This window comes from Odontomachus brunneus, unplaced genomic scaffold, assembly GCF_010583005.1.
Source record: "Odontomachus brunneus isolate Ranch 3 - 2012 unplaced genomic scaffold, Obru_v1 Obru_scaffold_014, whole genome shotgun sequence".
NCBI lineage: Eukaryota > Metazoa > Arthropoda > Insecta > Hymenoptera > Formicidae > Odontomachus > Odontomachus brunneus.
In genome coordinates, this window is record NW_022639464.1 from 1472007 (window position 1) to 1489304 (window position 17298).

A 17298-nucleotide genomic window follows, 5' to 3' on the forward strand; every position below is an offset into this window, starting at 1 on the left:
TCGGTGACGCGTTCCAAGTTATTATTTAACTTTTGCCTGTGATTTTCGCCCTTCAACGATAGTGAAATATGTCCTGTGTCTCGGCGGTTTTACGAAAACCGATGACAAAACCCGGCGAACAGACAGTCCGCGGTTTGACAGGTCGCAGAGCTTTAGGCCCGCTCCCAGGTACGTCGCGGTCGATCTCGAAAGTTCACAAGCTCCGACCTCGGCGTTAACTCTGCGAAGTTACGATACTAGACTGGAGGGGCTCGTATCTCGGGCTTTAATGGGACCGGGACAAAGTAGCCGCGGAAATTCCGCGCGGCGAGATAAAACGAGATAGCCCGGCGCGAAGCGCGCGCGGCCAACTTTTAAAACTACGCCGGCTAACGTAATTTACCGTCGATGACCGCGCGACAATTCTCCCACTTTGTTACTACGAGTTAATTACATGCAAACAATTAATTAACCGCGCGCGCCCATCGGCGCCGGCCGTTTGTCTTCGCGCGAACGTCCCCGCCCGAAACGTCGCTCGTTAACGTGGATTATTTGTCGCAGTGTCGCGTCAATGCGACTAATTCTTGCGACGGATCACTTCACTTTAATTTCAGTCAAGTATAACTGACTCTGCCACGCGTATTCTAACTATTTGTATGACTCGTGGATCATTCAATAATCAAAATTATAATCGAATGTTGCATTTGAATGGATCAGAGATGGCCCTGGGATTTCGCTAATAAAAAACTTGACGATAAGGAGAGTCTATGCCTGCGGGCACAGCTGACTTCGTCAGTTCACTGCGAAACTGAGTGCAGGCAAAGTTGCGAATGTTTCTAAATGACCTGCGAATCATACGGAACTAGTGAAAAACAAATTGCACAAAGGAAGAGATGATTTTCTTTTGCAATTAGAAGACAATAGTAAAATTATACATTTCTGCGCAAGATGCGGGCAGCCAGTTTGCGACAGCCATCGTATATAATTTTACCCGAATTGTGCAGAAGAATTATAATTTTTGGCACACTATCTTACTTATTATTAAACCGGGAGTGCGCGCGTTAACGGGAACAACGTTAGTGGACGCGTATCAGTCATTTCGACCGAAGTATATTTAAGCACATATATGTGCAATAATTAAGTAATAATTAATAAATTATTAATCCAATTATTTAAAAAAATATAATAATTGAAGGAAATAATTTTATTACGTCACTATTTCTTCTTTTTCCCATCTTTTTTTCTCTTTACCATTTCTATATCTAATACGTTTAGAAAACATTAAACTTATTATATATATGTGAATATATTAAAAATAAAATCATAATATTTTTATTTTAACTGCATTAGTAGAAAATGACATTCTTTTAGTTTAATAAAATATAATAAGAATTTCTTGTTTCTCTCGTTTTATTTTGATTAACTTAAACATTGATTTAATAAACTTAAAAATTTATTTGATAAATTTAGAAATAGAGAATAAATCTTCTTGGTTTAATGGCAATATATTATGTATTTACCACATTATGTATTGTTTCAATAATTCAAGTATTAATTTTAATAATATCTCTATTAAATTAAGAATATATACTCTAATTACGCGTTGAAAATTATGCAATTATGCTGTTGAAAATTTTATTGATTCAACAAAAAAGAGAGAACCGTCCGTCCAACTGCGATGTCGGAAAGACAATAGACGTTCGGCGGTATATCGAGCGACGCTGACGCGGCAGAGATAAAAGACTACCGTTAGTAGACGCGCTATGGTTTTTTAGACGGACTGCTAAAAACGTATCAAATTTTACATAGAAATAAATCTACACCGTCTACTTCTCCATGCTATATGAGAAAACATCAAAGAAAATTTACGTAAAAGCGAAAATACGATAATGTCAATAGATTAGATGATATAAATAGAAAACGAAAAGTACGGGGAAATGACCGATACGCGTCCACTCCCGGGTTAAATTATTATTTAATATTATTTATTTTATATATGTATGATTAAATTATCGATTTTAAATAAAAATTGAGTTTGTTTTTCTTTTTCAGTTCTCTCTTTCTCTCTCTCTCTTTTAGTGCTCGGGAAATAATAATTTCCAATTATCAAAATAATTATCTTTTTATTCGGCGAGAATTGCCAAAAAATTTTTTTTGATCCCTTGTGATGCTAAACGGATTTTTTCTCTCAACGTGTTGAAAAGCTACGAATTTTTTTTTTTAAATAGAAAAATTCTACATTTTCCTTCGTGTTTTGCTAGAAAAGGAAAAAGTTACAAATATTGAGGGCTAAACGATGTTTTGAATAGAAAACAGAGATCTTAAACGAAGAAAAAAACGTTGCCCCGATTTCTTTTAATCGTACATGGGGAGAAAAGTGATGCTGCCCACAAATGACCCACACTGCATAAGCGAAAAACAGCGAGTCACACGGAGGAAATGCAAAGTTACAGGGAATAGCTAAATCGCGCCGAAGTAACTTCGCACAGAGCTGAAGATTTTACACATCGTGTATAAAAAAAGGAGGAAGGGAAGAGCGCGAATTATTCACCAATCAACGGAAATTTCTCTCATAACATCAGAACCGACGAGCGTCGACGAATTCACGAATGTTAAATCATACGATTTGCATTTGTCACGGTGTAAAGGCTGGCTTTCGAGCGCGATATAATTCTATCGTGAGCTTGTAACGAAATAAAAGTTTAATCGTGAAATCCGCTTTTTCGAAATCCTCAGCCACGAAACGACTCCTCACGTGTACCGTTTCGCAGCGACAGCATAAAATCAGATATTCCATTCATATTTGTTCAGACAATACAAATGTATAAACTTCCACATTAAACAAATACGCGGTATTATAACAACGTAACGACATTGTTGCAAATACGCACGCCGCGGTAAATACGCACGACGCGAAGATGAATAAAAGAAGATAAATAAATTCGTGCGCGCGGTCCCGGCGCGTTTTCCTAGCCGATTCTCAATTAAATCTTCCTATCTCTCCCCGTTACAGAGTAAACACACACTCGCGCGCGTGCCATTTCATTACAATAATATAAAATTTAGTATTCCATGGCCGTATTTACTCTCGTATGTATTCGGCCTCGCTTTATCTCCGCGATATCGCCGTGTGTAGGCAAAGAGAAAGAAGATTCACTGCAGTGTCGAATTGATAATGGTGTGGTAAGTGTAATATAATAAAGCGGAGTGTGTCCGCTCACTCACCGATTCTCCATGTTGCACTTGCCCTCTTGAATCTTGCAGTTGGTCTTGAACTCCTTGTATATCTGAGCACACACCTTGTCGCGTCCGCAAACGTTGAGCGCATGATTGCACGTCGGCAACGCGTCTATCGAGAACTGATCCTTGTCTGCAAAGATACATTCCACACGACGAAATGAGCGAGCAAGTTATCGAGTGAGCGAGCGATTCTACAAGAATCCTGTCGTACAACCCTTTCGCTGCGCTCTTATCATACAACAAAAAGCAGGAGAAAGTGATAGAAAATAGGCGACTATCTTTTCTTTCTATGCGAATTTGCAGCATTTGTCGCAGATATTTGTGAGTCCAATAAAGAGATGAAACTAAAATTGTTACTATATTATTCGGTATTTTTCGGAAAAATTTATTCGGGAGCTTCCAAATAAAAAAAATAAGCTTACGTTTAATTTAATACGTATATCTAATGAGAGAAAAGTTTCTTTGGATTCTCAATATTTCTATCTGTTCGAGACGGATTTATTGGACTCAAACATCAGGACAAAATTTTACATCATGTATAATGTATTGTTTCAATCGATTAAATCATGTTGTTCAGATGAAAAAACACTATTATTTGAAGAAGAGAAAATTAGATTTTCAGCCAAATAATGTATTATTTGGTTATATATTTTAAATTTTGTTTTTCATTGAATTAGATCATGTTATTAGATTGACAAAAGATTATTGCTTAACCTGTGATTATTGCTGACTGTGTTTGAAACACAGGACCTTCGACTTTGCAAGGTATCGAATTTACGCTTTTCGCAAATAAACGTTCAATTCTGAATTAGTGCATATCTACATATTTAGCAGCGAAAAAGTTAAAGATTAACCCGCACCGTAGGCCTAACACGAAAGATATCGCCGATCATTCGGTGAGTTTTCTTAATTCCTTAATTTTAAAACAAGCGGCGATATCATCCGCATCAAAATCTCATTAACCGCGACCATGTTGAATCGTTAACGCAAATTATTACGCCATTTACCTATCGCGGTCAAACTAACACGGCTATGGTAGTTAGTTACCCCAGATTAACACACGTTCGATACCATCCCGATTTCGATTAACTATTCGAAAGCCTAATTAAGCAATGCAAACCCGATAATGCGTTGAGTAAATACACAATTTTTCACGTGTTATTTGGTGTGAATTGTCGCCACACACAGGCGCGATACGTCTCACATGGAAATTCAAAACGAAGTCTGGAAAATATCTACACACAATTTTTCGTACAATTTCATTTCTGTTGTTCTTTTCACGATAAATATACAAATAAAGCACGTGGCCGATTGTACCTGTACAAATTGTACATAGCCTGTGGGCTAACTAAACCCACCTCCCCTACTCGGCGATAATCATATACGCAATTTTCATTAAAGCCAAATTGATAAAATAAGCTCTAAGATTACAAATTGATAAAACAAAAATACTCATACTGAGGAAGATCCAAAGCAAGAACCGAAACGTTTATGTATATTTATGTATGTTAAGAGTCAATTAATTGTAAGGCTCCGATATCATATATATTAATATCATTGTTATTACCTTCATATGTTATGGCTTTCATAGGCCTTTAATCTGTTAATTTTTGCTTTAGCAATTTTCATTCTCCAAACTTTGGCCACAACTTCTCTATTTACTACTAAACGTGTTTTTCCCGTGTTTTATCGATTGTCACGACAACGTTCGCGTCATAGGGATTGCTCACTTATTAGGAGCTGTCTGTTCGCGGTCGATTATCGATGCGCATTTCTCTTCCCGAGAGCGATACCGCTTTTCGCTTTGTGTCGCTCTCTTCCTCTTTTTCTCTTCCGTTCGCCTTTTGTCGAGGAAGTGAAGAAACACCCAAGCGCTCTTTTACCTTCCTCCCCGACGGCATTCTCTTTTTACTTTATCGTCGAGATGTTCTTTCCGTACTCCCTCTCGAACTCTATTCCGCACGCGGCCCATCAAATCAAACGCGATTGGCCGATGATAAGCCGGGGATATCTCTTCTCGCGGTCGATTTGTATCGCCATTTCCTATCGGAGTTTGTTTTACCTTTCACCCGCAACTCACACGCCGGGCACGCGGCGATCCAGACCTGTCGTCCCTGTAGGAAGATCTAACGCGTTTCTGCTTTATCCCCGTGCAACTTTTGTTTTGTTTCACGTTGAGAAATAAATACACGTACGGTCCGTAAAGTAGAAGAAACGAGAGATTGGGAGAAAAGGAAAGCTCCCCTCTCCTCTGTTCTCAACAGAGACTCTGCTGCGCGCATAGCTGTGCGAAATCTTCAGTGACTTTTGTATAATAATATCCATGAAATTCGCGCCGTGACAGCTCGCGGAATTCTCTCCAAAAACAGTCGAGACCGTCCGTGCATTCGAAGCCTCGCAAAAACTCACCCGTATATCGCGCGACATACACACGAGTACTACATTTGGCCTGTGGTTCTCGCGGCCTGGTATTTTTCTTTTTTTTCTACCTTATTTTTGCCGCGGGGCTCGCCCCTAGCTTCCGTTTCCTCTTTCGAGGCATGGGAGCAAATTTAATCTCATTAAGTGCCGAAGCTTCCCGGTTTCGTAGCCGGTCCCGACCGCGCAGCGGGGTTTCCATTATCCGCCACGCTCCCGTATGACCGGCTTTTGGCAGGATAAATGTAATTAAGCCGCGATCCGGAGCGACCTAATTGCGCGACTTATTACTACGTCGGATCATGACCCGGCCTCTTGGCGTGTCTTGCGGATTAGCCCGACTATCGTTGAGTAGTCGCCGGTTTATATGACTCGATGGCCGGCACTCAGACACATTTATCATCGAACGAGATTTGTAAAAATAAAAGGAAAAATTGAAAGAGAAACGGACCGCTTCAGACTTAGGTCGAATTTTGAATCCACAAATCTCTTTGGAAGCTGCCGAGGCGACAAATATTCGTCAAATAAAACCGAAAGTATCCAACCGTCGACGTCTTTACGGCAAAGAGTTTCTCTTTCTTCCTTTCTTTCTGTTTTTTCTTTCTTTTCCTCTTCTTTTTTCTCCTTTTTTTGGTCGGAGACGACAATTTTCTTCACGACGGAGGATAGAAAATGCAAAAAAAAAAGGAAAAAAGACGAGCGAGGGACACAGACGGGGGAATGGAGCGAATGAAAAGGAGCGCATCGGGAATTATCTGTGAATCGTTTGAAAAAGCTCAAAAGAGTCGGCGGCGCGGACGAGCGAGCCCTCGGGAAAATCAACAATGAAGCCCGTAGGAGCGAAGTTATATAGGGTGGCGAGGTCAAAGATATCACGAGGCTTTTGTTTCGTCAATCCTCCCTTAAGGAGGAAAACGCACAAGCGGAGTCTCTATCGTCGAGGTTGCGCTCCGCGTCGTTTGGAAAAGTCACCGAGATAACACGATTGCAATTACTCGCATCCTTCTTATACAGAGAAACATGGAAGTGCCCCTCCTTGATTTTAAACTTCAAATATGTTATAAAGTAGTCAAAGATGTAAGAGATGCAAATGTAAGAAACATATTTTTAATGTGTTCTTTTGCACGTTTAGGGATTGGAACAACCCCTTGAAATTTAATGCATTTTGTAATTCTGTATTTAAATTTTGCCAAAATATAAAATAAGGGTTAAGAATAGTACAAAGTCATGTTATGAAATAAAACTTAAAAAATAGCCTTCAGAAATAAAAAATGGTTAATTAAACCAACAAGAGCTTATATTGGTTTAATTAACCATTTCTTGATTGAATATCGAGAGAGTTTTTTCAATAATATATTAGCTTTTAGGAATCAAAAGTTAGTTGAAAGTGATAAATAATATAGATAATTTTTCCGATCAGCGCTTTTGAGGTTTCGAAAGTCCCCATTATTATTATTTCGGTTTTCTTTAAAGTTACACTTTATATTTATCAAAAACAAGAAACTGACGCTAAGATCTCAGTTTTCATATGTGTTAAATATATACATAATCCTTTAGAATATACAGACGTTAGAAAATTCAGATCGAAAGTACGACTAAAATTTCGACTCGAGTTCCTACAAGAGAACTTAGTAGAAAAATTAACAAATCTTTTAATCTGAGCCAACCTAATAATACGCATACTGGAGGGAACGGAAGGTGAATATCGCGGCAATGTGTATTTTTACCTTTTTTGTTGAGGACGTAGACGCACGGGTGGTCAAACAGGAAGTTCTGGAAGCTGTTGCAATCCGGATCGACATGCGGCTCCCTGCAGAGGCACGTCGGTCGGAAGAAAGTGAAAGCTTGCAGCGTGCGCAGAGCCGCCTGACACTTAGTCACCGTCACCGTGGAGCAGGCCACTGCAACCGCGAAATTATTATTAGAACGACGCGACAATGCCCCCGGGTCGGATGACAAATCGCATTCGCAGATTTTAACACGCGACAATTTCGCGGCAAAACGGCACGCTGGGACGCACGTATGGTGTACACGTGGATCGGCCAAATGGCACGCCGAGCATAAGTTACCGTCCGGTAGAATCGCCGAGTGTTTTACTCGTCGGTATAGATTCGAGTGCAATGTGTACACCGATGCAAATGCGACCACCTCAGGCCGCGGGCAGGAAAAAGCGACGACGCGATAGAACGAACGCGCGTCATGCCGAATGGATAATGCGATATCGCGCGTTCTCGCGTGGACATTATTTTCGAGGGCGAACCCGTCGATGCAGATTGTTGTAAAACGCGATGACGAGAGACCCCCGCGGAGAGCGATTAATCTCTTCGTCGATAGCCGCCTTCGCACGCTACCTCATTCCGACGTTGATCCCCGTCGTTTTCGTCGACAACGATCAAAAATCGTGGAACGCGCGAAATTCTGTCGAGCCGATGGTCACGTTGAAATTTGACAGAAATGCGATACAAAAACGAAGGAGGTCGAACGCTTCGGTTATATCATTAATAATTCTGCAGTTATATAACAAATTTATATAAACGAGATATAAATAATATTTGAGTTTAATGGAAAATCTACCGCGACCGTGCCTAAATTTACAATGTTTTCATCCTACACACACAATCAATTCTTCATTTTTATTTTTATAAAATTTTTAAGTTTCTGAAATTCTCTCCCTCTCTCTCTCTCTCTCTCTCTCCCTCTCTCTCTCTCTGTTATTCAGCATATCAGTGTAGTAGAAATGATGATATTACATGAAGATATTTAAAATATTATATTATCACAAAAATTTACGCGAAAGTATCTCTTTGTATATAAAAAATATATATATTTAATGCATATTTCTTTGCATATAATATATACCAAAATTTTTATACCAAAATAAATAATGTACACACGATTGATCATAAATTTAAAATAGTCGATAATCGTAACCATGAAGCGAGGAAGCTATTGTAAAAAATTTATTTGAGTAATTTTATATAAAGTATTTTATACGTACTCATCGAGTACTCATCGAAGCGATAATGCTGGATTATCGTATGTACATGTTATATTAACATAGGATGCGCCATGAGTTACATAGAACGGGCACAAATGCAACACGGACGCTCCGGATTATAGCTTATGTCCGCCGCATAAACGACATTGGACTCAAAATAATCGCGAAATCCGGACGAAAGTCATTATGCAGGAACCGAGTGAATTTATCAACGACGCACCATCACCGTTGTGATGTAATAGTAACAATTATTTGCCATAGTACACGCTCGTGGATTAATCGTACAGCAACGAGGCTGTGACATTAATGTATGCCATTATTACACAGTATCCACGACGTGGTCAGTTTAATCTATATACCGTTGTCGTTCGATACGTCGTTCTTATACACATTCACCAGATTTACGACATACGTGACGTAAGGAGTGACGTGAGTAAGCTATCGTGAAATACAAGATATAGTACGTGGAGAAAACGCTAGGGATAAGCATGATTGCATTTGGCTGTCGTAGCAAAATATTAATGCTATTTTTTGTTTATGCGTACAAGAAGGTTATAGAATAACCATAATAATCTGCAATGCCGTAACAAATACATACATAAAAATTATATGACCAGAAATAATAATAGATACTTTATATATATATAAAAAAAGGAAAATATAACTAAACACACAGATATAAGTGTTATAAATGAATAACTATATACAGATACAGTTATTATGAAAATATATCTAGATTTACTTCAGATACTTTTCAGATATTTGTTGAATGAGGACAACAAAATGTTTTAAAAAATTCTATTATGTATTTCTACTGCATTTTTTGTAAATTAAGAGGAATAACAATTTATAAATACATATGTATTGTGTGTAAATATATAAGTTATAATTTTAATATCTCTACTGACTAATATCTCAAATAAAACATATAAAACAGTGTTTTGTGCTCTTTTGCATTTCATTCAACACACATGTTTTTATCTTTTCGCACATTTTATTAAAATTTAGTTAGATGTTGGAGACAAAGGTTATTTTACATAAAAATGTCATATTTAGAGTATCCCGTATCAACCGCTAAGTACTGAAATGGCAGATAGTAAAAGTCAAACTAAGACGAAAAATCTTTTGTCATTTTCTAATAAAAACAATAGTTAACGAATTATTAATTAATTAAGTTTTATGCTTAGCGCGCCATAATTGGCAGAACACACAGATAATGCCGCGCACTGAGAAGAATACGAATTCCATCTCTTAGACTAGCTTTGTTCTTCTAATTAGTGGAACGGGGGAAGCTCATCGTATTGCGGAAGTTTGCTTGCTATCAAAATAGACGAAATTCACATAATATATCTTACGAAGTCATTAAAATTCTTTATCTTTATCTGAAATGAGATTTTAAATACATATCTGAGATCAAATAGAACTAGTTATGGTTACAGTTTCAGAACAAGGAAATAGAGCAGAAAAAATAGTTACAAATAGAGTTACGTAAAAAGAAATTTAGGTGCAAAATGAAATTTAGTTTCAAAATGATATAATTTGCATCTTTCCGATCTTGAAGCGCCGGAAAAAATTGAAGACAAGGAATTAAGTCAGCTGTTGCAAAAAAATCTTTGTTGAACACAATAAGAGCATGTTGAACAATTTGGGATCGCACAACAAATTTCTAATTGATTTATAAAAAAAAGCCACGAACTAATTTGTATATGTAATAACAATATCTAATAACAATACTACCCAATTATAACACTCTAGAAGTCTTCTTTGTTGTCTGTTTATATGTGTTTGAGCGGAACTCTCGGCACTGCATGACAATCAAACTCTATGGATCTCTCAAGCGTAATATTCGTGTTCCGCAGACCACAGAAAGACAGTTTCGGTTGAGGCAACTATATATGAGAATATACTAATTGAACATTACGTATCATAAAAAACTGTGGCTATGAGGATTTTATGGAAAAATATATAACAATACAGCAATTTTGAATATATCTATTTAACTAGAATTCATATAAATTTCTTTTTGTAAAACGCATGGTTGTAATAACCATAACAGTTTTCTCCGTGTAGAGCTTCTCGCGTGAGTAATTCTTTGTCACGTTAGCGTAACGTTTATCGCAAAGTTTATCCGCTATTTAATGACACGGATAATGAATATCGCGTAATTTTAAGATTGTTGAAAGCTGTTCGCATACTTCCAACGAGCTCTCGGCAAGCACACTTATCCACTTCGACGCGGCCGAAACGATTCCGACGCTCCGAGCGTTCTCCTTCGAAATCGGCTCGGGCTTCATTCAAGATTCCGTCGCTCGCGGCTTAATTAGTACAACGTCGTTCGGAGAAAGAATGGAAGCGAGAGGGCGCCTTAATTACTATCCCGAGACACCGTAAGTTTCGTAATAACCGAGCGGTGCCAGACTATAAGTAATGAATCCAGATGTCGGCGTCGCCGTCGCCGTCGACGTCGTCGTCGTCGTTCTTGTCGTCGCCGAATGTCAGACAGAAAAATGACAGAGTGGCAGCGCGAAAGTTTCAATTACATTCTGATGTTATCACCTGCCGCTTCTTCGTCCCTCCTCGATTCATTCCGCCGGTTTCAATGTTTAACCCCATCCCGGACCATTTCTCCCAACGCGCACCCACGTCCCTTCATTAAACACGAAGCAGGGCACTTAAAAGGGGATATCTCCAGTAGTTTGGAGGTTACGGAGAACACGAGAGAGAGAGAGAGAGAGAAAGAAAAAAAGGAGAAGAGGAGTCTCGGCGAGGAGAGTTTCAGGAGCTAATATTGTGACAGGAGGGTAATCTCTCTGAATGGGTCAGCTGTCCCGAGTCCCCTCGAGAGGAATACTAATTTACATCGGTCTGCCCACAAATGGAGCTGATTGCACGATTTCCGACGCGATCCAGTAATTAATATTTGAGAGGTTGAAAGTCGGGTAGGATCTCTTTCTATCTTGAATCGAGTCCAAGAACGACTCGGAACCAAATATAGATCTAGATAGCTCCCGGAGTATGTTATTCATGTGCATTCTTTAGTATTTATCTTGAGAACATACAAAATGGCGAAATGGTCCACTTAAAACATTAATACTTTTCCCTGAGTTTCACTCAAATCGAAATAATATTAAAGTTAAAATATAGAAAAGACTGAGTATTTTAATAGTAGCAAAGCAAATTTTTGAACCTCTCGAAATTTTATATTAATATTCTCCGTCGTGAGTAAATAAAAGTAAGCGACGTGTTACTAATTAGAAAAAAGTTTCTTGCAAGTGTATGACATACTGTTTCGGATAATAGAAGCAATTTTTATTCATAAAATTGTTCAAACATATGAGCAGAGGTAAAGTTGGCGTTGCTAATTAAGGGCCAGCAGGAGGGCTGTAGAAGTCCCTCGCAGAGACCCAGTCCTATTAATCAGGATACATATTTTATACTTTGCCTTCTCACACTGAGCTATATATTAGCCAACTTGACTAGATACCAAGGCTAGATGGCCTTGTGCTGTTACATGTTTGTATTTTGATTATTACAAAACAAAATATACAATTAATGGATTCATGGCGGACATTAACACATACACAGAGAGAACAATTTGTTGAATCAAATAAACGTTTCTTTGGAATAGTCCAAACAAATTTTTTGATTGACACAATAAAAATATTTCTTTGAAACTAAGCCGCAAATAAATATTTTCGTTGCGTCAAATAAAATTTTATTTGATCAATCAAAAAATTCGTTTAGACTATTCCAAAGAAGCGTTTATTTGATTCAACCAAATCGTTCTCTCTGTGTAGAGGAAGGCTGCCTCTATCATGTACATTTGTACAGTCAGTCACAACAATTAGTTATCTGAGAAGTTGTAACTTCAACAGATACTTAGCCCCGGTTTCCCCTTACCGAAGCATTCCCCGGATGTTTTATTAACGAGAATACTACGAATTAACTGCGAGGCGACGAAATAATATTTCAGACAAAACATGATAAAAATGTACGGTCGAAAGTAGTAACTCGCAACACACAAATTAGAAAACGAGTTTCGGTAGTTAAGAGGGAATGAGGAATGACTATAACTACTAATATCCAACTAGATATTGTAATAACAAAAGTTTGTTACCCATTTTACCGACCGCAACGAAACATCAGAGCGTTCAAACGAATTTCCGAAGGAACCTCCTATCTTTTTCCTAATTAGCAACCCCTTTAATAGTTTCAACTTAATAATTAAGTTACGCTGCCGAGGGCTTCTTAATAGTTTACTTCTGGATAGGTTAATTAGTTATTTATGGAAATCCTATGAAATCGAATATTATATTATACAAACTTCTCAAGTGAGGTTGATAAAATTTCTTCTGAATTGAGGTTGATAAAATTTTGCCAAATTGAAGGGTCACGTTACGTCGACGGAGCAGAGGAGACGTAGACTAATTAATCGCGCTAAAGAGATGTGTCGCGCTCTTTTTCTTCGTGCAGCTGTATGCACTGTAAATCCAAGTGTGTAGTAAGTATACACTTATATGTGTAATTTTGTTCCCCGTTATGTAAAAATTATACATTGTCATGCATAAAGAAGTACATTTACACATTTAAATGTGTAATGTAACACGTTTTTCTGTGCAAAATGATATACAGTATAAAACAAGTAAAAATTGGGTAAAAACATATACTTCCATATAATTAAAATATGTAAGAAGTACACACATAAAATATCTTTACATATTTATGTCTTCTTACAAGTAAGATTAACATGTAATTAAGAAGAAATGAATGTATTAAATTCTAAAAAGTCTTCATTTATTTTTTGTTGATAAATTCAATAAAAATGTATTTCTTGTCCAATTTAATAATTCCAATAATTCTTCTTTGTTGTTTTCTGTAATTAAAGAATATCACGTGAATTTTTTGGATAGTAATAACACAAATAATAAAACACAATAAAAACTTACAAAAAACTTACAATATGATAAAGTTGTGTTACATAGTATAAATTTATAATAAAGTCAAAATATTGAATTTGCAATACTATAACATTATAATAATATAGATAAATTACAGAATATCTCATAAATTGCTACACTGAGTTAGCAGTATAAGTTTTATTTATACGTGTGAAAAGTACGTACTTAAATTATAAACTTACACAGATAACATATTTTATTGTATATTCTTGTAGCTTATCTCGAGAGCTTTCCAAAACACTATACTTAAGTATTTTTTCGTTAAGTACTTTTCGAGTTAAGAGGCTTCAAAGTTACGCTGTTTAGCATTAGCGCGCGTGGATACCATAGTGACGAGCACGAACGCGCGCTCGTATTAATAGTAAATTTGAAGCCTCTTAACTCGAAAAGTACTTAACGAAAAAATACTTAAGTATAGTGTTTTGGAAAGCTCTCGAGATAAACATGTATACAAAATACACGTATATAAATGCGTTAAAAGTGACTACACATTTACGTAAACGTGTAGAAATTACATATTGGATTTGTAGTGTAAATCAAAGTAATCGCACGACTATCTATATGTATCTCTCGAATTACGTTTTATTTTAACAAGATTGCTATATATGTAGGTCGTTCTAAAATAGCTGCTTCTATTATGTTTGTCTGAGACTGACAGTCAGTGATATCAATAAATTACCTGGGAAGTTATAACTTCGAAATTCTGAAATATGAGACATCCAGCCTCGGGCTAATATATATCAACTTGAATTTGGTCAAATCTTTATTACCATATTTTAGAGCTATCCTTTATTAAATATGACAATATAGAGTGACCTATCAATTAGTCTTTATTTGACAGTGCATCAAAGTAAGCTTTGCGAGTGATGAGTCTCGCGTTTGGTCACACTAGCAAAGACTGAATTAAACAGTTTTATTGTTTTGGCATAATTTCGCCGCAATCTAAAGGATCTTTAATATCGATTTATGACCGTCGATAAAACCTGAGTCTTCACTCCAAAAAAAGAGGACAATTAAAACAATGAACGCATGAAGACACTCGAAACATTTACTTTGGTGTACTTAGCAAACAAAAGATAATCGACACTCTATACTGTCATATATAACTTAATAAAGGATGGCTTTGAAATACGGTAATAAAGAATGGCCTAAATTCGCGCTATTTCTGTATTAGAGAGGACTATTACACGTATTTTTTAACAGTTTACGTATATCGAAACGAGAAATTTGTTGAAACGAAGAGAATCGTAATGCATCTTCAAATGGATGTTATATCCGTAAATAGCAACAAACTGAATAAAACGTGGCAGTCAATAAAATGTTTTCAATAAAAAGTTAGTCTCATATAGTATATAAAATTCAGTAAATAAAGTACAATTCAGTAAATAAAGTAAAATAAAGTAAATAAAGTAAAATTCAGTAAATAAAGTACAAAAATAGTAGTGATTTGAATCAAGTTTTCATCACACAAAAAATCAAAGGTCTTGATAGCGTCAAAATCGCAAGATTCAATTTAATTAAACGGAAAAACGCTTTATATTCGTCGATAAATTATCGAGAGTGAGCGGTCGACGATTGGATCCCGCCGGAGTGGTGATTTTTAATGTTATTAAAAGCACTCGACTTCTCTGTTATTTGCGAGTATTTCTACGAATTGCCAGTTCTCGCGGGGATACTCATCTATTAACGCGAACGTGCCGCTATTCACGCTCACGTGTGGACGAGAAGCGCAGTCGGACGCGGGGAAAAAAGTCGGAATGGGGCAAACAAACTATCGGCGGAAAAGTCGGGAAACGGACTTCTCATTCTCGCGAGTGTGCGCGAGCCCGCCGCGAGAGAATGAGAAAATATACGCGCGAGGGCAGCGCGGCTTTGAATTCGACGCTGGACTATCACTTGCAGGCACGCGTACCGGCAGCTGCGTCTGACGCATTTGTGCTTTCGAACAGTTGTAATAATTACAGCCAAAACGCATTACGATACGTAGTATCATGTGTGTTACAATAATTTGTAACTTACTTTCAGCAGACATGATTTGCACGATTTCCAAGCGGTTCTTTGGTGGAAAATTCAATATCCACCGATACATACCGATGCGTCCGTTATTTTACGCTTATCATAAAAACTAATGATGTGTATAATGATCACAAAATCTAGGAATATTAATTTCTACTTGCGTAGCAATTGTACGATCACTTAGACGAAATTCTTTTGTACTTAATTTTATGCATATACTAACAAAGTTGATCTCGAAATATAGATTCTACTGCTTTAAGTCTCTCTTGCTTTATATTCATAAAATTGAGAAAATCATTTAAAAAATTATACACTGAGAGAAAATTATAGTTGCTTTCAGCGTCAATTATACTCTGATTTTAGCCACAAAAATAATTAGAAAAACCATTGTTTTAGTAAGTGTTATTAAAAAGATGGTTCTTTTAATTATTTATGTGATTAAAATTACAAAAAAGTATAGTTGGCGCCGAAAGCCACTATAATTTTTTCTCAGTGTATTAATTTGATATTTTTTTCAACAATTGATTATTGAACTATTTTATCTTCACGAAAATTATACGACTATCTACACGAAAAAGTACTATATAGTTGTGGCAACTATATAAATATATAACTATATAAATTATATTTCGCATGCGAAATTAAATGTTTAATAAACTATTTTACAGTTATTGTAACTAAAAGAAAGTAAAGCTGAATGGTTACAAATGGTTCCTGCAACCATTCAGCTTTAATTGCAGTAATGACGAAATAGTTTATTAAATTGTATACATTAATTCTGCGTTCAAAACTCGCATAGTTGTCACCTATACAGTTGCCATCATGTCTTTTTCTCTGAAAGCTTATTAAATAAAAACTTAATTTCCGATACAATTTCTCTCACAAGTTGTACGCTTTTTAGAGCGACTTTAATAAGCGTATAAGCATACACACGTTTTTCACCATCATGCACATAAAACATATCTTTCTACTGTTAAACCAGTTTACTTTCTTTCTTTTAAGTTACTTCAATAAAAGATATTTTCTTAATAATAGTCTTCTTTTCTTGATAATGTACTTGTCATAAATTTTAGAGAAGCTCATTATCATGCATTTAAAAGAAGAATTTATTCTCTTTACAAGAATATTATAAAACTTTATCGAAGAAAAAGAATCAGTTTGTCTCTATGTAGTAAGCAAACTTGATTTTTGCGTCAATTTAATATTCTTGACTGCTGAGTTAAAATTATGATCCTACTTTCAGCCCTACTATTCTATTCAACATCTATTTAACATCAACTATTTAACATTAAAACGCGCCTCTTTATACTCGCGCGCCAGTAAGCGTGGATCAATTTTTCTCGATCGTGTCACATACAAGCCCGCCATTCGCCAAGGGTTAAAAACCACGCAAAAATATCTTAGCGAGACAATGTTCAAAATAAATAAGGCTCGAGACTCGTCCCGCGAGGTCCTGCTCCGCTTTAATTATCGGGATGTGTATCCGGGAACATCCCGCGCGGTGATGAACGGCGCGGCGGCTCCATAAAAAGCGCGAGCGCTCCAGAATCGTTCTACCGTGAGCCATAATTCATGGATGGGGAAAAAACAGTATCGGGAAAAAGTGTGGCAGAGAGTGCGAGGGAGTGAGTAAGAGAGATGGAGAGAAATAGAGTGAGAGAGAGAGAGAGAGAGAGAGAGAGAGAGAGA

At 36.8% G+C, this 17298-nt stretch overlaps 1 protein-coding gene across 3 annotated transcripts in view; it reads right to left on the reverse strand.

The window, feature by feature from the left end:
- LOC116841223 overlaps positions 1-17298 on the reverse strand; it is a 515039-nt gene that overhangs the window by 243610 nt on the left and 254131 nt on the right. For all 3 annotated transcript variants that reach the window (XM_032808907.1, XM_032808910.1, XM_032808909.1), the window contains exons 3-4: positions 7365-7538; positions 3205-3349 (exon numbers count right to left, since the gene is read on the reverse strand). In XM_032808907.1, the coding sequence (XP_032664798.1) occupies positions 3205-3349; positions 7365-7538 (319 nt within the window). The remainder of the gene's footprint in view (positions 1-3204; positions 3350-7364; positions 7539-17298) is intronic.